The following is a 23410-nucleotide window of genomic DNA, read 5'->3' on the forward strand; positions in this document are numbered from 1 at the left end:
GACAGGTGATATATCATGAACTCACCTGTTTTATACCTACAAATGAAGTCTGTAATCTTAAACTCCACTAACATTTCTGTGGTTAAGCTGGCTCAGGCTTTTTCTAGTGGATCTGTGTAATCTTGTTTGATGGTAAATTCTGACTTTTAAAAATACAGCCCCTGGGCTGGCGAATTAGCTCAATGGTTCCACCACCTGCCTTTAAAGCACAAGGTCCTACTAAGTTTGATCCCTGGTACCAAAACAAAACAAAACAAAAAAAACCCAAAAACCAGCCCTAAAGGTGAAAGTACTAGATCCAAATGTAATTTTAATAGCCAAACTGCCTCTGAGAAACATGGGAGCAGGAGGAAAATGTGTCTGATGTGACAGCGATCCCTACTCTGTAGGGAATGTGGGTATCTCCAACATTGGACTCTACAGGGATATCTCCATCCTCATTCTTGGGAAAAGTACAGAGAAAATGCTTATGAAAGTTTCAAATGTGACTCTGCCCAGTCTACAAAAAGTTTAATTCTATGTGTAAACTATCTGGATCAAGATTACTAAATATGCATCACTCTGCACACACTCGAGTCCCCCAGGCTACCCTAATCTTCCACATACAGTTACACCACCCCCGAGAATCAACACCCCAGGGTACTGTGCCTGGCAGGATGCACAGTGGTCTCGCATTTCTTTGTTTCTTAGGAAGCAATGTACTTTATCTCCTTATGTAGAAAATTTCTTAAATTCCCTCAGGAGAAACACTGTTCTCAGTGAATGCCAGCAATGGGCTTAGGACACCCATGGTAGCTGTTGAGGTAAACCCTGCTCAGGCCTTGTGGACAGTGGATTCCTCACTCATGCATTCTGTTTTGTGCTTACCTTCCCCTTCCTGAAGAGCTTTCTGGTCCCCAACAGCTTCGGGGACCAGCTTCCCATAGGAGTGTTTCTCACTGGCAGCAAACTTCACTGTGTCAAAGTAGACAGACCCATTTGACACATAGCTGGAAGATAAAAGAGGAATCGGGATATCTAACAGATCCAGACACTCCCCAAAATTGGGGTCTGAAAATCTCTGGGGTCTAACGAGTCACAAGGTACAAGGTCTACCCGATCCTCTCTTCTGGTCTCCCTGTGGATGTTTTGGAGCCACAGCAGCTGTGTGGGCTGAGTGGAGCAAGGGAGACACCTCCTACAGTGGAGGTGGCCTCCTTACTGCCTGGCAGCATGCCCTGCCTTGTCTCCTGTGGCCTCACAGTTCTAGCCTGGCCTTATCTGGTGACGACACTGCCCAGTGTGGCCCTGCCACGACTCTCCAGAAGCCTTCAGGTCTCCTGACCCAGGCTTGCCCATGTCACTCAGCTGGCCACAATCTCATGCTGCCCTGCAGTGATCCGGGTTAAGAGCGGAGAGGGGCAGCACCGACCCTTTAAGAGTTATTGCTAATGCAGGCACCAAGCACACAGTCCTTACTCCTTCATCTGGTCTGTGCAGCTAGATAGAAGCAACCCGAAGCTGGGCCCAGGGCTCCCGCTGGCAAACAGGGTGGCTCTCCTTGAGTAGGCTGGAGCCAGAAGGGGCTGAGTGCTGCCTAAAGACACCAAGATCTGGCAATACTTCCACCAGGGGCTCTTTTTGTAAACACTAACTTCCAAGGTGCAGAGAAGTATTTCTTGTGGTTGTGCTGGAGTGGACACCCAGTATAGGGTGCTGTGTGCACTAAAATCACAGCCAGCAGGAACTGAAGAAATGCACTCACATTTGTGACAACAAACCAGGACAATCTTAGAGTGTCTGAGTGGTGCTGATGTCTCCAAAGGCCCCATAGTGTCTGTGTTCACCGTCATGCTGATCTGGGACTATTATCCACGGCCTTAACTGCCTAGTTCCCTAGAACTAGGATCCAGTGGATCCTCACAGGGTCCTAGGCCCATCTGGTGGTGCTGATCAGTCAGACACAAGGCTCCTCAGCCAGAGCTGCAAGAAGACAACTGTTAGGGTCTTTGAGATAGGCTGGGATGTGGGTCACCTGCTCCCTTTTGCTTCCTACCTGAGCAGCATGGTGGCATCGTTATGATTAAATACCTATTACAATGGCAACTACTTTGAAATGAAAAACCCAAGGGCTTTGTTTTAAAACAATTTTTTGGGGGGTTACTGGGGATCGAGCTTGGGACCTTGTGCTTGTGAGGCAGGCGGTGGCACCACTGAGTTAAATCTCTGGCCCATTTAAAAATAATCTTAAAACAAAAGCAATACCACCAGGAGCTAAGAACAAAGCAAAGCACTTGCTGTGGGTGAGCACGAAGGTGTGGTCAACCTAGCCAGTGACCCCAGAGCACAAGTACCCCTGCTTTCTGGACCTGAGGCTGGAGAGCTGCTCCCCCAGAGTAGTAAGAGGCTGAAGGAGGGCCCTGACCTGCGCTTACCCATAACCGTTGTCCACAATCTTTTGGACAAAGTCCACAATTTCTGGCACATACTCGCTGACCCGGGTTAAGACATCAGGAGGGAGAACCTGGCAGGAACAAAGGAGAAGCTCAGCATTGTCTCTCTGAACTTTCTGCTTTCTATAGACATGCTCCATGAAAATGATGTCACCAATTTACAAAACAAGAAGTCTGCATGGTCTGAGGAATAAGTTATTATTCCAAGCCTGGGCAGTATGAGCTCCCCATATACTGACTACTAGGCTGCTCTAGGATAGGTCATAAGAGAGTTCCTGTCCCCCTAGCTATCTGTGACCCTGGGCTACTGCCTTCAGCTGAGTCTTGGTTCTCTTGTCTATATGAATCACAAGCTCTATCTCAGCACAGCTATCCCAAGATTAATTTATAGAAAGAGCTGCTCCTTCCCTGTCTGACATGCAGGGAAGGGGCCCCAAGGATGCTTGGGGGTCTGTGAATAGCCTCCCAGCCTTTTATTTCCTCCTCCCTACCAGAGGCTTCTGGAAACAATAATGATGTTTCTAACAAGGACTTGCCTTGCAAAATAGTCTTCCACCCTCAGAGTTCTGATTTATCTTCTGGGCATCCATGTGTGCTAGGCATGGGGACAATGAAGGTAAAGATTTTACATTAAAAAAAAAAAAAAGCCCCTCTCTCCCTTGTTTAAGTTCAACATTGATTCAGCCACTTAATCGAGCATGTAGAATGAAGAGGCTATGGTTCATACAAGGGCTTCTGGCTTTACCAGAACAGGAAGGTGGAAACCAAGGTTTGGGACCTGGGAGCAGGAGTGAGACAATCCAGGACACTCACGTTCAGTGCTTCCATATCTTTGTGGAATTCTTCTTCCCAGAACTTGGGTAGTTTGGAGAAAATGGAATTGTCAGTCACCTCGCTGCCGCATGTGGAATCTAACCAGTCAGAAAGCAAGTCCTTGGCCTCTTCCATCAATACCTAAAGGAAAAGAAATAGAACACCCAATGCAACTAAGTTTCACATGAGCACACCCAGGTAATGCAGGTGGTGTGAGCCAATCAGGGCCCTGACTCAAAGACATACACAACTGTGTTCCACCATCTCCGGGGAAACAGTGATGCTTACATGACCAGCTTACTTCAACAGTGCCCCCTGAGTGTGCTCCATGTCCCTTGACCCAATGACCACATCTACTGGGGGTAAGCAACACATTCCAACTCAAGTTCATCAGACTGGAGAAACACCTGTCCTCAAGCTCCCTTGGAGGAACCTATCATTTTTAGCTTAATTTGAGCAGTAACAGGCATGTGGGGCCACATAGGCGGTGTATTGAGTGAGCAGGAGGAATGAAGGGTGAGAAAGTGCAGGAAGATAATGCAACAGACAGCGAGGACACATGGGGTGGACAGAGCACCCACCATGCTGACAAGAAGGGGAAAGGAGTACTGCATGGCTAGGCTATGAAGCATGCCCTGGCAACAGTTCTTAGACAACACAGCACAACTGGCTAAAGCGTGGCTGCACTTGTGACTGGCAAGGCAGGCACATAGGATGCTCTGGTCCCGCTCTCCACTGTGGTGAAGTCCCAGGGAAGATAAGCAGAAAAGGCACAGCATGCACCACAGGGAGGCAGAGGCTGTCTGTCCATCACTGCCTGGAAAGCATTCACAGGGCCTGCCCCAACTGTAGGCACAGACAGAAACCTCCAAGGGGTGGCCCTGAATGGATGTGCCCTGGCCCTCAGGACTCCCAGACTATGACCTAGCAACAGTGAAATCCTAGTTAAGGTTACCATATGCCTAAGGACGAGCAACTGTGAAAAGAGTTTGCAGAGACAACACCTTGCAAGGCTTCTAATGTGAGAGCTGTAAGACACACAGGAAAAACAGCAAGGCCAAATGTTCAGAGAAACAAAGATGGAATCAGAGTGGTGAGAGGTAGCAAGCTGTAAGACACTATATCAAAATGGTCAGGCAGACTTCAAAAGAGAAACAAATGAAGATGAAGTTGATCAACTGCTGAAATAAAAACACTCAGGATAGGTGAAGGCAGCTGAAGGAGGAATCACTGAGCAGAGGACAGAACTGTAGAAGTCATCCACAATGAAGACAAAGCAAAGGCCAGAAAGATACAAGGAAAGATATAAGGAGTCTGGCGGTAGTGGTGATAAGCTGGGCCTCACATCCAACAGGAATCCCAGAAGGAAAGAGAGGGAAAGGAGGAGAGAGATGCCTGAGGACATCAGAATGGAAAAACTCAGAATGGATACACAGTCCACAGACTGGGAAGCCCAAGAAACATCAGACCAGACCCCACCCCCCCAAATCTCTTAGAATGACCTAGTGAAATGGCAGAAAGTAGTAGAAAGACAGAAAGACAGAGAGAGAGAGAGAGAGAGAGAGAGAGAGAGAGGGAAGGAGGGAGGGGAAGGAAGAAAATAAATATCTTTTTCAGGAGTCAGTCAGAAGAAACAGAAAAGTGATTTGAAGGGCAGCCTACTGTCCCCTGCAACTGCCAACAATGGGAGGCAGCAGATAGCAGAGTGGCCCCAAAGTGCTCTGAGCAAAGGGCCAAGCCCCCAAGTTGATTCCCCACAAAACCAACACTAAAAAACAGTGAAATGTGCACATTTCTAGATAATCAAAGTTGAATTTCCCATCACTACTTCTAAAATAGAGCTAGCTTCTGGGACTCACCTGAGGAAAAGATGACGACAATGTAGCTGTTGGTCACACATGCAGCCACCCCACAGGAGACAGGGAGGCCCTTCCCCCTCAAGCGCTCCATGGAATTTCGCCCAGGACAGATCAGGCAACATCAAAATCTGGTCTACACAAAGCATATCACATCACACCCACCAAGGTGTGACCTGAAGCCCCAGAGTGTGGCACCCTTGGGAGCTGCAGAGTGAGAGGACCCCAGCCTGGCCCAGACATACCCAAGAGCTCTCTGGGGACCAAAAGTGTGCATCTAACAAATTGTGATGCCCACAGATGTTCAGGAAGTGTTGGTTTAGAGCAGGGGTCCCCAATCTTTTTGTCACCAGGGAGCAGTTTTATGGAGATAATTTTTAGTTTTATTTATTTTTTTGGTATCAGGATTGAACTCAGGACCTTGCACTTGTGAGGCAAGGGGCAGAACCACTGAGTTAAATCTCTGGCCCTATAACCTTTCTTTTTTTTGAGACAGGGTCACTAAGTTGCCCAGGCTGGCTTGAACTTGTGATCCTCTTGCTTCAGCCTCTGAATACTGGGATAAGAAGTATGTGCCACTATGACTGGCTGGGAGCAGTGACATCCTGAAATATTTCAAAACATTATGTTTTTCCTAACAAAGCTTGCCTGCTATAGTCTGTAAGAATCATGTGCTGAGAACTTAATTCCTAATGCAATAGTCCTAGAAGGTGGGGCATAACTGCAGGTGTTTAACTTTGAGAGGAACAGTTAATTCTCTTGCCTGCAACGCACTCTCCTGCCCTTTCTGCTGCCAGGGGATGACAGAGCTAGAATATCTTGCCCTGATTCAGAAGCCTTGAGCTTGGAATGTTTTGGGAAAATAAAATAGGTCTGGAGATGGATGGTAGAGATGGCTGCATAACAATGTGAATTGCGTAATGCCTCAGAAATGGTTAAAATGCTAACTTTCATGTTGTGTGTGTTTCACCATAATTTCTTTAAACAAGGATAGTAGAGGGTCAGGGATTTAGCTCAGTGGTGCCGCTGCCTGCCTCAAAAGCCCAAGGTCCTGTGTTTGATCCCCAGTACCAAAACAAAACAAAAACCCCAGAAACAAAAAGAAGGACAGCAGAGAAACAACTGGGGAAAAGGTTATGGAAGGCAGACTTGTTGGTGACAAGGAAGCCTGACAGCAGGGACCAGAAGCACAGGTGAGCAGCTCAGCCCAAGGCACACAGTGGAGGAGGAACAGTGACTGTGCAAAGCCTGTCTCAGGAACGAGGCCCACATGAAGCACAATGTCCCAAGACTGTGCGCGCAGACTAGTTTTCAGAAGGCTCAGAAACACCAGCTGATCTGCTGTGTGGAAACCCAGAAGAGATAAAACTAAAAAGAAAAATGAGAATGAAAGACAGAATGGCAGACTGAGGCAGGGGCACAGGAGACAAGGAGAGGTAGTAGACACAGGACTCTGAGTGGGTTGATGTGGCTATGTCCCGGAGTTGGGGTGATCTCTTAAGTGTTTCCTAACAGGTAAGCTCAATTTACCTCCATTGAGTTTACAGGTGGCCAGCAGGGGACACTGGTAGAAAGGAGATGGGCCCTCCAGTGTGTTTAGATTGGTGGCTGCCAAGGTCTGGAGCAATAGGGCTGAGCACCCTGTCCATGTCTGAAGGACATCTTCAGCAGCCAGAGAACAGGCTAGTGAGACAGCCCAGGGCTGCAGGTACCCATGAGCTAGCTGCTCAACTTCAACCCTGGAACCTCTTTCTCCAGCTGCCACTAAGAAACACCTGGATCCATTGGAATAATTAATTTTACCCGAAGGCTGCTGCTCTCATTCCAAGTGAGAGTGGCAGAAGTAGCATCAATGTGGGATCCAGGAGGATCCCAGGGTCCCACTGTAGTGGCTTGAGCTTTGCACCTAGGAAATGGGGCTACAGAGTTAGGAATAGCAGGGGACACTGACGAGGCCCCTGAAGAACACTGGAGTTACCAGTCACTGAGGAGTTACAGAGCTGTGGGTCAGGGCATTTAACCGCAAGATGCAAACACTCCAGGGCAGAGCATGCTGTCCTACACAGGAGGGCCACAGGATGCACGAAGGTCTCACCTGGGCAAGACTGTCCACTTCCTCCCTGACAAGGCTGGCGTGCACAGCTCGCTCAAGGGGCTCTGTGGCCAGCTCCACCGCATGCTGGATCCGCTCTAGCATCTGCCTCTTGTCTGGATCCGTGGTCTCATGTAACTTCACTGTAAACGGCTACAACCACAAGGGCATATCACACCTGTTAGACACTGCACAGAAACCTGGCTCATGGAGCTGACTCAAGGTAGAAGAGACCCGAGCCCCCAGCCTACCGCAGTCCTGGAATTGCCCATCTCCAATGTGACTGGGTAGGCTACAAACTAACGTGCTAAGCCTGGTTCACCCATGCAAAATGGAAGTGACAGCAGTGCTGCTAGGCTACTTTGAGGATAAAGCAAGGTGGTGTATCCAGAAAGCCCCGTGGGCTTGATTTAATTTCATATATCTTCTTTCTTCCAGAGATAAAATATTGCAAACATACCAGTAGTTACTAAAGGTAACTAGTACAGAGAATGAAGTGACTTATTACAGTCATACTATGTAATACAAAGAACTACACATTATAATGCTTATTTGGAATGAAATTACTAAATTGGAGAGAACTAATTTCTTTAACAGTCCTGAAAATTTACAGTACTGTGAATATAATAACGGTTTTAAGAAGCTTAGTATAGCTTCTGCTTTAGGTTTAGAAGTGATTATCAGACTGGTTGACTGGAAACTCATACAGTGAAGCATTTTTAAGAGCTGAGATTAGTGGCATGGAGACAGATCAGACATTTCCTGTAAATGGCAGGAATGACACCTACTCTACACCGTGTCCTTACTTATGTGTCCTGGTGACTTTCTCACACCTATAAAGGTGGAATCAGCCTGGGTACTGCTTTGTGAGGATCTGCCTAGACAGGTCACCCAGTAGACAATGAAACCACCTTTCAGACAGTGACTGGAATCCATGAGCAGAGACAAAGGTTACAATGGTACAGTGTCCAGAGCAGAGGTGAGGGCTCACCTTCAGGGCAGCGTGAACATCCTCCAGGAGCTGGGTGGCCAGGGGCTTCTGATTCCGATACTGCTCAAACAGATAGTTCTGTCGGGCCCTCCTGATGATCTGCAGAGGGAGGAGACCAAGCCATGCTCAGGGCCACTCCCAACCAACCATATGCGCCATGTTGCTCTCGCCTGAGCAACTGAGTGGGGATGAGGGTGGTGTGGGGGCAGCCACAGGCCCAAACCTGGGTAGCTCCACAGAATACCAACACTGCCCTCTATCTCCCACCTGCCCAGCAGGGCTGAGGTCTACTTTGAACTTCTGGATGCCTAAGGAACAGGCCCAGGGCCAGCTTCCCTGCAGAGCTGCACAGAGCTGGCCTTGCTTCCTAAGGCCTCAAGGGAATGGACACTTAACCAATGTAGTCCTTGCGTGTCTGAGTTTCTAGGCATCTACTGCACGGTACTACTTCTGCCTGTACTCAAAGCTCCAGTGTCTGAGGGCATCTGAGGATACAACTCCGCTCTCAGGGACATGCACATAATAGGCCACAGTTATCAAAAATGACTTAACATACTCAACCACGCATGCGTGCCCGCAGTATGGCCAAGGCTGTTCAGCAGGTGTTTTGTCTCTCCATGTCCTGGTAAGCAGATAAGACACTATAACTGCTACAAACTAAAGAACACTGTAACCTTTTAGTAGCTGTGTTTGCTGTGTAGCTGTAACTGCTGTTTTTGCTGAAGGAATAGACATGCAGCTCTTGAGCTCTGGAACTAAAGCTCCAGCTCTCATGCTCTGATGCTGACGATTAACTCTGTGTGTGTTGATCCTATTGGGCAATTAATCAACTCACTAACGAAGGACTATCTGGACGAAACAGTCCTCTCTCCAGGTGCCTCCTGGGAGGTTCAGCCTTGGCTGAATATCTACGTGCAAATGACTCTACATTTTTATAAACTGTAAAACCACTTCATTGAGGACATTCATATGATGTTTATAAGTCAGCACTGAGCTAGCTCAAGTCTATGACATTTTATCCACTCCTCTAAAAGTCCTATCTCCACACACAGCATCCACTTGTATTTATTTAATCAATTAGCTATATTTTGATTTTTTTGAGACAGGGTCTTGCTGTGTAGTTCAAGATGGTCTCATACTTGTGGCAATCCTCGTGCCTCAGCCTTCCAAGCGCTGGGATTATAGGCATGCACCACCATGTCTGGCTCCTATTTTAATTTTAATGTGGAACAGTCCTTTTTTTTTTTTTTACCTTATCATCAATGTCTGTGATGTTCATACAGTAAAAGATGTCATACTGGAAATAATCCTTTAACACTCTTCTCAAGATATCAAAAGAGATGTAGGATCTAAAGCAATGAAAGAATACATTTGTAATCAGCATACATTGTATATTCAAGCTAGGCACTGCAACTATGACATTCGTAGGCAGGGCATCCCTAATCTTAAAACCCACAATGCACCCAAGGTGTGTGTGTTTTGTTTTGTCTGTTCATACTGAGGAATGAATCCAGGACCTACTACTACACCATCCCTTTTAAAAATGTTATTTTGAAAGCTGTGTGAGGTGGAGCATGCACTCTGGGAGGCTGATGCAGGACCAAAAGTTCAATCCAAGCCTGGGCAACACAGCAATTTAGCAAGAGCACGTATCAAAATATAAAATAAAGCCAGGCATGGTGTACATGCCTGTAATCCCAGCACTTAGGAGGCTGAGGCAAGATCACCTCGAGTTCAAGGCCAGCTTAGGCTACATAGTGAGTTCAAGGCCAGTCTCAATTACACATTAAGACCCTGTCCCAAAAAAGCAAACCAAACAAACCCCCCAAAAACACCACCCACAAAAAAACCTGTGTGTGTGTATATAAATAAAAAAGGCTTGGGGATGAAATTCAAGTTGATAGTTTTAGGTCCAACCCCTAGTACTGAAAAGAAAAAAATGTTTGAGATAGTCTTGCTAAATTGCCCAAGTTGGCCTTAAACTCACGGTTTTCCTGCCTCAGCCTCTCAAGCAGTCAGGGTGACAGATTACTGGAAGTAATCTACCACACTTAGCTAAAAATCCCAAGTTTTTTTGAGTGTCCTCATGATGTCAGAAGTCAAAAATCCTACACCACGAGTCTTTGTTTCATACACAAAATTGTTAAAAATATTGTATAAAATAGCTTGCAGCCTCCATATAAGGTATACATAAAATGCACATGAAAATATTTGAAATACTGCAAATATTCCAAATCAGAAAAAAATAAAGTCCAAAACACTTTTGGCCCCAGGCATTTCAGGTGAGGGAAACTCAACCTACACTATAAAAGGGTTCTGTGGCCTCTACCCCAAAAGCCATCTACTCTCAGCGAGCCACACCCACAGCACCTACATGAGGGTCAGAGCCCAGACAGCCTCAGGCATGTCAGGGCAACTTGGCTCCCAGGGACCCTGAGAGCTGGAGAGATGGCAGATGTTGGGGATGGTAGGCCGGGGTTGTGGGTCATTTTTCCTTTCTGGTTGTCTTCACCTTCCTGTAGTGAGTGCAGACCGCTCAGCACTTTAGGTCCTACCTGGCGTGTCCCATGTGAGATGCATCGTACACGGTCGGCCCACAGCAGTACCATGTCACCTTTTTCCCATCTTGAGGTATGAACACATCCTTGTTAAAAACAAAGGAATGACAATCACAAGAAATTCCAGAAACACTGTACAGGAGCACCAAAAGCAGCAATGGGCGTCACCCTGGTTTGTTTTGTTTTGCACAAACAGGTTCAACAAGAACCGTTTTATTTCATCGAAGAAGTCAGTGGTCTGGCAGGGGCCCAGGGAGCTGTCTACTGAGAGCTGGCAGCTCGAGCCCCTTCCTCCTTGGGATCCTGATGTTCTGTGAAGAGTCTTGGTAAAGGGATAACCCTTCTTTGTCTTGTGGAAATGCTGTTTATTTAACAACCACAGCTAACAGTTATTGCCCCCTGTGAAGCACTCAAGTTCCTTAGGGGCCAGCACTGCTACTTTCTTCTGCGGGAAAGAGAGGTTGACGGCCGGGCATGGTGGCTCACACCTGTAATCCCAGCACTTGGGAGGCTGAGGTAGGAGGATTGCTTCGAGTTCGAGACCAGCCTGGGCTACATAGTGAGTTCCAGGTCTGTCTCAACTATATAGTGAGACACTGTCTCAAAAAAACAAAACCAAAAACAAACAAACACAGAAGCTGAAAGCAGGTGGCCAGGGTGTGCCCCTCCAGGGGGAGTTTAGCTTGGAGACCAGACAATCCAACACTCTCAGAGCTCTTGGGGTAGTCGTGACAAACGAATTCCATACAATGAACTGCCCCATACATGTCTCCCATATGGTTAGGCACCTGGCTGATTAAAAGTAATCCAACCTATTTGGACTAGAAACCTCTAGAGCCACTGGCCAGTCTGAGCAGAAGAGACCAAGCAGAGCCCATCTGGTGAGCAGCCAGACTTGCTTTCTCTTCTGGGCTCCAAGAACACCTGGCAGGTTTACCTGTACCCATTCTGTTTGGCTTGTGGCAATGCCTGCTGCACCCATGTGTCCTGAGAGCATGCCAGCACTTGGCCCAGCTGAGTGACCTGAGCACTGAGCCTCAGGCACAGCCAGGAGACCAACAGGGCAATTCACACCCAGCGCTAGTAGGCAGGCTTCCAGGAGGCTTCATGCATGCTGTTAGGTATTTCAGAGAACAGCTCTGCCTGGGTTAGAGGCCACAACACAGGAAGTAACAGAAGGATCCTGAATATGTTCTGAGGGGATCCTGGAGCCCACAGTGAACAGACAACATTGGTTTTTGCAGGGGCAGAGGATGCCTTGATCTCTCAGTGCATGTAAACACCCATGCCACCTAACCTTCCTTACCTTGTTCCGTGTGAGGCTGTTGTATAGGCGGAGCTTGCATGGCTCAGTCCCAGCTGGAGGGGACCACTGAGGCTGCACTCGCCGGCCTTTACCTGGAGGCAGAGTAGATGGGTCACATGCAGCACCCACAAATACTCACCACTACATTGTGAGACTTGGTTTTCACAAAGGTACTGAGACTTTTAATGCAACATTAAGCAACATGAGTCTGGCTTTGTTTCCATCCTGTGTTGTGGCATGTTCCAATGAGAGTCTGAACCTCCAACTGAGACACTCAGATAGGTACCTCCCACTGCCATGCAGTGTGGTCAGTGGCCTTGGGACAGGCCAAGCTCGGTACTATCTGACCCCACATGCCATTGCAGTATAACATGGGCTCTGTGATGTTGCAACCCTGGCTGCCCCTACCTTGCCCTCTTCTGAGCAAAGTGAGTTGTGGAGAGTCTGTGGGACACAAGCCATCTCCAAGCCTCTAGCTGCAATAGAGGCCAGGGGTCAGGGCACAAACAGCTGCTCCTTGTGGTCACAGCAGGTCAGGATGAGAACAACTTCCAGCCCCTATCTCTGTCTTCCTAGACACCAGGGACTGGCTGCCAGCACTGACCCCGCGGCCGAGCAAATTCTTATTTTCAGACACAACCCTGTGTCCCCTTCTCACTCCCCTAGGCTGGTCCTCACTGGCTCAGGCAGGTCCCAAAGTCCAGTCCCTTTCTCCCAGGGAGTCCTGGACCTTGGACCACCACATGGCACAGACTCTTCTTGGCACATGTTGTGAGTACATGGGCCCTTACCACTAAGACAGACCTGCTTCTAGCTAATGAAAGGCTGTCCTTACAGTCCATGGTTCTGAGAGCCTTGAGGAGACAGGACTGTGGCCCTAGGCCAGGGGAGACCATAAGGAGATTCTTCACACCCTGCAGTCTCAGTCCTACGAAGCTGCTCAGAGCACAACTGGAGGCTTTCCAATTGTCCTAGGCAGGTTCCTGTCGCCCACTCTGCTAGTCACCCACCTTCCTCCTCAGGGGAATGCAGTTTTTCTCTTCTGCCTTCCCAGAGCCGCACCCTGCGCTCCCTGTATGGTGTGTGCCTGTGGACCAGATCCCCAAGCCACCCGGAGCACAGATTCTTACATACCTTCAACCCTGCATGGTGCCAGGCAGGTCCCTGCTCACCTCTGCTGAGCCACAGGGGAGACCCACACCAAGGACAGGTCTCAGTGCTCACATTTTCCTACCTGTCTTCCCTACTCTCCAGGCAGTTTGTTTCCTGTCCCCTGCCACCTCTCCCTCTCATGCTGGGGGTGAGACTGTCTGCCCACAGGTGAGAACGCGTGCGGACCCTCCTTGAGTCTACTGAACAGGGCCAGCAGATCACCTGCTAATCCCACCTTAAAAGCTACCACCCATTCTGGGCACAGGCCATTTCTGGGTTTCTACCCTTGCACAGGCCACATTAGCCAGGTAGGAGGATGCTGATAACGAGCAGGTCAGCAAGACAGAAGGTAGCACTCTGTGACTGGGGAGACGGAGGGAGGCAGCTGACAGAAGCTGAGCTCCTTCCTGCAGGGGAGTTCCAGCATGATAACCGGTGGCCACAGATTCTGACTGTGGAAAATCCCAAGTCCTTAATCAAGTATCAAGTGTTCAGTAAAGTCAAGTACAGTCATAAAGTTCACTTTAAATCATCAAATCTATGGGCTGGGGATTTAGCTCAGTGGTGCCGTTGCCTGCCTTACAAGTTTGTCCTTCTTAATGGCAGAGCAATACTCCAGTGTGTATAAATGCCACATTTTCTTTATCCATTCACCTACTGAAGGACATATAGGCTGCTTCCAACATTTAACTATAATGAATTATGGTGCTATAAAACGTGGGTATGCATATATCACTGTAATATGATGGCCTTAGCTCTTTTGAGAAGATGCTTAGAAGGGAAAATCAAACTGGATCAAAGATGTAAATGTTAAGACAGAAACAGTTAATCAGCTGGAAGATAAAATAAAACTCTTGAAGACATAGGCATGGGCAAGGACTTCCTGCAGAGAACCTGAATGGCATAAGAAATAGTGCCAAGAATCAAGAGATGGGATAACATTAAGTTGAAAAGCTTCTGTACACAAGGGAACAACAGTGAAGAGACAACTTACAGAACAGGAAAAAAAAATTGCCAACTATTCATCAGAGGACTAATATGTAGAATATACAAAGAACTAAAAAGTGCCACACACGCCCCCAAGACCCAATTAAAAATGGGCAAGTGAAACGAACAGACACTTCTTCAGAAGTACAAATAGCCAATAAATACAATTTTTAAAAAATGTTCAGGCACCGGGGATGTAGCTCAGTGGCACAGCAACTGCCTGGCAAGCACAAGATCCTGAGTTCAATCTCTGATACTGGGGGAAAAAAAAAATCAAATCTGCTTAAAGGAAATTCTACAATTTGATAGTGTTCAATGGACATTTTAAAGTTCTATTGTTCTCCCTCCTCATTGAGACCCTGTAAAAGAGACACAGCTGCTCTCTTGAATGATCAGGGATGCTGCTGAGTGCTGCCATTCTGAGGACTGAAAGTGGGTCTGGAAGACTTACACAGGTACGTGCCAGAGTGGCACACCCAGAGATCCTGGGGCATATCCAGCCATGCTCTGTATGCCAGCTCCCCTACAGACTGCCAGCCCCACCGTTAATGATGGGCCTCAAGGACATCTGGCAAACAGAATTCAGATTTGCAAAAGGGAAATACCGGCAGAGGTTACACAATGCCTGGTTTGCAAATCACTATCCCCTCTCTAAAGTCATGAGTTCACATTTAGCAAGGGTCTTCCACCCCTGCATGACACCCTATGACACGACGATCTCATCAATGCCCTCCCTCACCAGTACCAAACTTTGTTTTGTTTCCTCCAAGACACTGCCACCCCAGTCAGGTATCCCACTTCACCCAGCCAGGCACCATCTGCACACGTGGACACAATGAGAAACAGGTCCCTGACCAAACAGCACAAAAAACAGAACAGCTCTGCACGGCAGACCAGACCTGGCCTTCAAAGCAGGATATGGGAAGACTGAAAGGGACAGGGAAGTCACCAGGAACACTGACAGCCCCTGAGGAACCTCACAAAGGGTGGGGAGTTCCTGCAGAGAAACACTCGATCACGAAGTTGAGCATCACCTGCTCGGGAGCAACACTGAACTTGCATCTTCCTAAGACATAGTCTTGGGTTGGGCAGACCTGAGTCCTTCCTCAGTGAAAGGGAGGCCTGAAGCCTTCCTGCACTGAATCCCAGCCCTGGGTGAAGGCCACCCAAGAGGTTCAAGGCCCTAGGAATGGGTGGCCCTTCTGCTACAGCCAGTGAAGGCTGATGAGGTGGAACTGGGCAGAAGGAGCAGAGACAGAGCAGGCAGGAAGGGGTCTAGCTTCACAGGAAAAGGCTGAGAGGGTGAAGGAGGGTCATCTTGATTTTCCCTGTATGGAAGGATCCTTCAGCTGGTGAGGACCTCGACTTGGAAAAAGGACACAGCTGGACTGTGCAAGAAAGAGCAGTCAGTAAGGTAAACAGGGCCAGAGGGCACTGAAGACACTACAATGCACAGAACAGACAGTGGGGAATGGCCTCCCATTGTCCCATTTGATGTCAAGGAAGGGTTGGAAAGGAGTTCAGATATCTGCAACAGGGCAGCTGCCCTGATTCTTACAGCTACAGGGAGGCAGATACACAGCCAGTCAATCCAGGAGTGTGGATGAGAACTGTAGACTCTGAGGGTCTGGGCCCCACCCAAAGCCACTGGACAATAAGCAGCAGTGCCAGGCTCCAGCCCCAAACTTCACCTTCAGCCCTGGCTCAATGAGGCCAACTGGTCTAACTCATATCCTTCCTTCCTGGACACATGAGAGCTTCAGTAATCAGGGGATGTGGACTTTGGAGGAGGCACCACAATCTTGTTAGTGCTGTCCACAGTCCATCCATCCCTCTACTAACCTGTACCATTGGGCAACAGCCTTGCTGGGCTCTGCGGTGAGTAGGTCCATGAGGAGCAAGGCTCCCCTTCACCTCCCAGGTAAGTGGCAGTGTCTGCACTGTTCTTTTAAGGCCATGAAGGGAGCCATCCAGGTCACTGTAAGGCCAAAGCTGAGGTTCTCTTCTCAACGGTGCCCAGGTTGCCCTGATCTCAATCACCCTGCTGTGCCATGGAGCTGGGGCATGAAGAGGGGACAACGTGACCCTTGAGCCTTTTGGAGAAGGTACCCGACACCACAGACACCACCAGGATCACCACAACAGACACACGGGCGGGAGTGCTGCTCAGGGCTAGAGACAAGCTGCACAGCAAGGCCTTCCACTTGCTGGAGGAGGGTATCTGCTGCTGCATTTTCTTTTTTTGGTACTGGGGATCGAACTCAGGACCTTGTGCTTACAGAGCAAGTGGCAAAACCATTGAGCTAAATTGCCAGCCCTGCTGCTAAATTTTCTAGAAAAACAAGATACACTCTGAGTCTAGGAGACTTGGCACCCTCTCTGCCCAGGCTGAAATAGGGGGACCTAGCAGAGGCTTGACTATGGTGGAGACCCTGGGGCATGTTCGAAATTCCTCACTTTATACCTGGAAATCCTCCAGGTCCCCAGTGAGGACTTTGAGAAGACAGCACTCATCCCACAACATATGACAGAGGGAGTGTGCCCACAGCCACAGGAGCCAGGTGCTCCTTGGCAGTCAGCAAAGGATACACCCTTGGGTTCCCAGAGTGTGATAAACCGCCAGAAACTGTGGCCTGGGGCTCTCTAGCAGTGCCTCCTCCAGATTACTTGGCCTTATCCAGGGACACAAGCAGCACCAGCAGGCTTCAGCCAAAGCCATGTAGCTGACCTCGTCTCAAGGCACAGAAATGAAACTTATTTCTGATTTCTAAAAATTTCAGTGCCAATTAATATGGCTTTAGGATTTAATGACTACACTTGGAGAAAAAGTCTGCAATCTTATGGAAAGAATAAAGAAAAAGAACCAAGTCAACTCAGAGTCAGACAAGGCTCTCACTGAGCCATCCCCAAGGCTGGAGCCTACAGACAGGAAGGTCACATTTTCCCCAGGTGACCCTATAATGGGCAGCCTGCAGTGACAACAAGAACATTTTGTTCTGAAGAACCAACTCCACGGAGCACAATTCTATCCTACCCATGCCCAGCAAGCATGGTATTCTCCCATGGGGCTGCATGCTTGAGACACTGGCGGGGCCCTCACTGGGCATCTGCGGCCCTGCAGTACCATGTACCCATGGAGTGAAGGAGAAAGCCTCTGGCCTTGGAGCAGAGGTTCTTATGGTGGGGAATCCGCTGTTACTCACTTGCTTGGAGCCCGCAGGGCTCGCCTTTGTCACGGGGGCCACCCAGGAGCGCTTCTATGTGCCTGAACCACCGGGCCACGTGGAAGAGCCTCGAGTCAGCGGGAGGGGTCGAGAGCTGCCTGAACACGTCCATGTCTGCCTGGGACAGTGAGTACCCCTGGACATAGCTACGCGTGCTGAGGTGCTGGTTCAGGGCCTGCACCCTGGCTGCCTCGTCACTAATGCTCAGAATGGACCTGTAGTCGGTAGCTGAAAAGACAGAGGGCACAGGCTGTCAGGCAGGCAGGCAGGCAGAGGCCATGGGAAGGCAGAGGGCACATGACATAGGGAAGACAGAGGGCATAGGACACCAGGCAGGCAGAAGGCATGAAATGGCAGAGGACATGGGAGAGCAGAGGACATACAACACTAGGCAGACAGAAGGCTACTCAAAGCTGCCAAGGAAGAATCAGAAAGACAGGCAATGTCAAAACCTTCATGAATGTAAACACGCACAGGAGGTAGACGTGCAGATAGTACACACACTGATGGTTGCTGGGGTGGGGGGCAGTGATGACTGATGCACAGGTTTCCTCTTGGGGTGATGAAAAACACTTCAAAACTGAAGGTTTGCTTGCACAACATCGGGGGTACACTAAGTGCTACCAAACTGGATGGTTTAAAATGGCAATTTTACATTATGTAAACTTCACCTCAATTTTAAAACTCATAACAAAACAAAAACCAAAAAGCCCCGAACACCCTTTCCACAGCAGCACACTCCTTCAGACACTGAGACACAACAGGTGGGTGAGGCCACGGGAGGTGAGAACAGCAGAGCTTACCACACATACAGCCACCGTGCACACCTGCATGTGGACGACCAAACCTAGCATGGCTTCCAGTGGCCAAAGACCACATCCCTAGGCTGAACCCAGCCCACATGAAAATGCTCTGGACTGCCAGGAGGGACATTACAGCCACACCTGATCATCCTGGGTGTATACTGTGAACTGTCTCCTACAACCAGGAGAATATTCGAAGGGCACCGAGCCCCTCGAGGAGCTGCATGTTTGTGTAGACCCAATTTCCCTGTCCATTCACACTGGAGGAAGAGGGCCAGGCTTGTCCCCACACTGTGAGAAGAGGACCTGGGTTGCTCCTCACACTGTCCCTGGCCTTGCTCTATTTATCCCATTCAGGTGAGGCACATGGACCTCACCTGCTACTCCCTTTCCTGGGGACATGCTCCCCTAGACACTGATTAGCACCTTATTTCCTTTGGAGCTGTGCTCAGGTCAGCTCCCTGGTGTAATGTCCACCACCCAGGCCCCAGCCATTGGATCTTCTCTCCACATTTACTTCTCTTTATAGTCTTCCCACTGCTACCATTTGGTGTGCTTTATCAGGCCTGTGTGTTCAGCACACAGAACCAAGCCCGGGATATTCCAGACACTCAAGAAGCTGCTATTTGAGGTCTCTGTGCCGCAGTACCAGTGCCTCCAGGATCCATTAGTCTCTAACTCCCCAAGAAGCAGCTCTCAGAACAGAGAGTATATGAGTTCAGGGAACAGCTCCCTTTGTCCAGGACCTAGTCAGTACTGCTGGGATTCTGTCCACAAGTGAAGAAGGCCAGGCATGTCTGCAAGGAGAGCTGCCAACGTCACTCTGTGACCTCTTGTGGGTCACTCTTGTGTTCCAGGGGTGGACACTAACAGGGTGTCCTTCTTTCCAGCTGAGGGCAGCCTCTGCCCTGAGTACCACTAAACTAGGTCCAGTTACACCTAACCCTAAATGAATATTACACTTCCCTAAAATTCCTACATGGAGCAAATCCCTTCCAGGGAACTACTATGTCACCCTAATGTTCACCTCCAGTGATCCAGTAGCCTGTCAAGTGGTACCAGCACACCCTACTTAGGAAGAAGATGGTGTTCCCTAGACATTCAGTGAGGAAATTGTCTGAGCCATGGACAAACTCCCATGAGCCAGGTCCCCTCAAAGGTGTGAATGGTGTCCCCAAAGCTGTCTCCTACACTGACCGACACTTCAGTCACTAGTGAGACTACTCAGACCAGCATTGGGCCCCAGGGCGGTGAGAGGGAGTAGAGCAAGGTGACAGCTCACTCCAGCGAGCCACCCACAGCTTCAGGGTCCTGCCTGCCCCCACAGCAAGCACAGACAGGGCTTTTCACTCTAAGCACATTCTTGTGAGGACTGCTATCAACAGCAGCAAAATCCAATGAGCAGGGCTGTCACTACTTTCCTCTTTGTTTCCACTGCTTATATTTTCTACACAAAGTATGTGGTTTTTAATGAGCAAAATATACACAACATAGTAATGACACAGTGGCTTTAGAGTGCTAAAGAAGTAGCTCCTGCAAGGTCAGGCCACAGGATGCTCTCGGACAGGCCTCGCAGGACGCAGTTCCAGCTCCCCCAAGGTGAGCACCTGCTTCCACACAAGGAAAGAACGCTCATAATGTTTGCCTCATAAAGCTGAGGAACGCTAAGTGAAATTATACTTATAAAAATGTTTAAAAACTGCCTGGCATGCAGCCTGCACCCAGTTTGCTATCATCGTTACTATAATCGCTTCTGCATGATGACGATGACTATAATTGCCGTGTTACTCGCAGACAGCTCCCTGGAGGAGCTTACCCGGAGACCACACACTCATTCCTAAATGTTCTCATGGGGCATCCTGAACCACCATGAGGGAGCAGAGCCAGGCTGGGGAGGGGAACCTTCAGAGTGGACAGGGCAGCCAGTGTGAGGGAGGTGCGCGTTTGAGTTTGTGGCAGCAGTATTTGGGGGTTTGTGGAGAAAACAAATAAAAACAAGTCAGCTTCACAGGATCCTGGGTTTGCACCAGACCTTGGCTGATTGTTCCGAGGTGAGAGAACATGGGAGGAAGCCCCTCTCAGGGCCCTCACCAGAGTCCTAAGCCCAAACTTTTGATCTGTCTCTGTTGGGGGTAATGTCCTGCAGGTGAACTTGTAGTTCAGCCCACCTACACATCAAAGGACAGGATCCTGAAGGTGAAAAAGTCCCAAAGGGGGACAAGCTCTTACAAAGCATTTACTAAACCACACAAATGTAAGCACTCAGCATGAGACTGAACCAGATCCTCCTCAAATAATCCACATTCCAGACATGTCAAATAGGCACCCTTCCTCTGGCTTCTTCCCTTAGGTACTTACATCTCCTCTAGGCTGGTTTATATTCCTGCCTTTCCTCTCAGCAAAATTCAAAGCATGGTGGGTGCTATAGGGCTTCATAGAGGCCACAGTCTTGGGCCACCTGAGACGTGCCAGTAGAACCTCTAAGGTGGGCCCAACAAACAGGACTCAAGCTCTGGGAGACTCACTTTTGTGCCAGGGTTCCCAGACTCCAGTGTGCTAAGAAGCCTAGAGCAGCAGGTGGGTATCCGCTAAACACAAATCTTACACAGCATACCTGTGTTCCCAGTAGGCTGCCAGGGAGCTCAGCCTCAGCTTGGTGGGGGCCTGTACTCCTCCTACTCCCTGACTCTCTCTCTCTCTCTGCCTGCTGACTCCATTCTGCTAAGATTCCCCTTGGGGTTCACAACTTTTAGGTGTCCAGCAACACCTGTCCTAAGATTGCCCCTTTGCCGCAAAAGCTCCTGGAAGTTTCCAGGGCAACTCCTATGCATTTCCTGTGGAGGTCCCCACACAGACCAGGACTCTGACAGGAATGGAAAATGCTCCCTGACATGAATCCTGGAAAAGGCAAGTGACTACTCCTTGTCCCTACCTCCTCTGAGGCAATGCTACTCTCTCTCATTCTGAGAGCTCTCATCTCACTCCTGAGCCCTGGTCCCAGGGTAGTTCATAGGCATCATCTCTCCCACTGGGAAAGGCGCTATCACCTTCCTCGGTCCTGTGGAAGTTACTGGTTATCAGGCATACCCAACTTCCTCCCACACTGAGATAAGTATAATCAGATGGACCACTACTACCCGAAGAGCCACGTGGGCACTGGAAAGGTTCTATGTCCACCCTGAGGGCTCTGCCTCTAAGACCTTCCATATCTGGGAATGTGGATTTCTGACGTCACAGAGGAGGAAATATTTGTAGCCTACACAAAGGTAGTTTCACTCTGCTTTGGAGAACACGGCAAAGCGTGTGTAATCTCTGTTCACTTACCTGCCCTAGTACATTCAAGATCTGGAGAGCCCTACTACTTATCTGAACAGAATTCAAAAAGGTGGCACAGTATGGTGGTTAAAATCTCTGCAGCCATCAGTCTCTCCAGGTGGAAGCCCGGCACTGCTTCTCTCTAGCTGTATGATGTTGGAATTATTGCTTGATCCCTCTGGACCTCACAGTTCTCACATGCACAGAAGACACAGCAGTATGTACTGTAAAGAGCTACTCCAAGGGTTATAAGGAAAACAGAGGTATAGTATTTAGAGCAGTGCCCAGTACAGACTCATGCGGAGAAATTATGGCTGTAGTATGATACAAAGACCCATTAGACTGTATCAAAATTAGACTAAGCCTGACCTAACAGCAGCCACCAAAGTGAGGTCACAAGTCTGTAGAAAAAGATCTCAGGATGAGATTTGTCTAACCTGAAGGGCTTGAGGTGAACTCCTCCTATCGGGCTCTGTCCAGTACCCAGCCTGCACCAAGACTACAGAGAGGCTGTGCTCCAAGAGACCATGAGAGAAGCACATGTTCTGAGTCAACTTAGGGGAGATGATCCAGAAAAGGGAAATTCAAGAAAAATCTGGGGAGATGGTCACTTTCAATAAATCCAACCTTAAGAGGGGGGAAAAAAAATCCAGAAACTGCCCACAATATTGAGATTTCCAGAAATGATACAAGGGCTATATGATTTTGATTTCCTGCTTTCTCAGAGGATGGCCCAGGCTCTTCCGTTTGTGGGTCAGTCTAGGGAAAGGGTATGTACTTGGGGCAGCAAGGCAGGAGAGGCAAGAAATAGCACACTGGCCCGAGTTTCAGTCCTATAGCTTCTGACTGGAACATTATCTAGCGCCCAGATATTGGGGGGTGCATCCCAACCAACGTAGAAATCTCCAAAAATGAGCCAATTCTTTCAAAAGCCAGAAGTTCTAAAGCAACTAAAAACAAGAAATAACAAAATCCCTCAATATGCCATTATGGTCACAAATGAATCAAATATACACTTTAAATTTAAAACCAAAGAAACAGGTTCTAGTTTTCAACACAGACATGCACTTATCGCATGCCAGGCACTGCTCTGAGGTCTCTGTATTAACTCATTTGATGCTCATGGCACCCTCCGAGGTAAGAAACATTACCTTGTGTTGCAAGGATGGGGCAGAAGTAGGAACCCAGTCCTGACAGGTGGGCTCAGGGTCAGGCTATTGGCCACACCGATGTTTATGGAGTTGGGTGAAGTGCCTGCCCTGGGGCTGGTGTAGCGCTGGAATCCAGGCACACCAGTCTAGTGGAATGCAGCATGCCTGGAAAGTGGGTACCTCTGCTGTCACAGACAGGATGAGCAGCTCCTTCACCTAAGTGTCCCAGTATCACTGGGTTACCCAAGGTTACCAAAGCCATTTACTTAGAATCAACTGAGGCCTCAGAAACAGGGAATACTACAGGACACTACAGAATAACCTACACTGTTACGGGAGATGGAGATGTGCTATGGTTTATGTCTGGATGTCCCCCAAAAGCCTCATTCACTCATAGGTGGGGCTTTAGGGGTGACTGGATCAAAGGAACGTAATACTTGTCCACTGATTAGTCTACTGATGAGTTTAAAGCTAAATGCAATTTTGGCTGGGAGTGATGATGCACACCTATAATCCCAGCATTTGGGAGTCTGAGGCAGGAGGATCACTAAGAATTCCAGGCCAGTCTAAACTACATAGTAAGACCCTGTCTCAAAAAAAAAAAAAAAAAAAAAAAAAAAAAAAAAAAAAAAAAGAAAGAAAGAAAGAAAGAAAGAAAGAAAGAAAGAAAAAGAAAGAAAGAAAGAAAGAAAGAAAGAGAAAGAAAGAAAGAAAGAAAGAAAGAAGAAAG

General features: G+C 48.5%; 1 protein-coding gene across 3 annotated transcripts in view; it reads right to left on the reverse strand.

Moving 5' to 3' along the window:
* Cars1 (cysteinyl-tRNA synthetase 1) overlaps window positions 1–23410 on the reverse strand; it is a 53873-nt gene that overhangs the window by 28493 nt on the left and 1970 nt on the right. For 2 of the 3 annotated variants that reach the window (XM_010635678.2, XM_033756480.1), the window contains exons 2-10: window positions 17391–17639; window positions 12049–12140; window positions 10740–10828; window positions 9437–9533; window positions 8185–8283; window positions 7197–7346; window positions 3246–3386; window positions 2415–2503; window positions 868–989 (exon numbers count right to left, since the gene is read on the reverse strand). In XM_010635678.2, the coding sequence (XP_010633980.1) occupies window positions 868–989; window positions 2415–2503; window positions 3246–3386; window positions 7197–7346; window positions 8185–8283; window positions 9437–9533; window positions 10740–10828; window positions 12049–12140; window positions 17391–17639 (1128 nt within the window). The remainder of the gene's footprint in view (window positions 1–867; window positions 990–2414; window positions 2504–3245; window positions 3387–7196; window positions 7347–8184; window positions 8284–9436; window positions 9534–10739; window positions 10829–12048; window positions 12141–17390; window positions 17640–23410) is intronic. The other variant, XM_010635679.3, reaches the window with a different exon arrangement.

The sequence above is a fragment of the Fukomys damarensis genome, unplaced genomic scaffold, assembly GCF_012274545.1.
Source record: "Fukomys damarensis isolate Sample0158 unplaced genomic scaffold, DMR_v1.0_HiC HiC_scaffold_27, whole genome shotgun sequence".
Classification (NCBI taxonomy): Eukaryota; Metazoa; Chordata; class Mammalia; order Rodentia; family Bathyergidae; genus Fukomys; species Fukomys damarensis.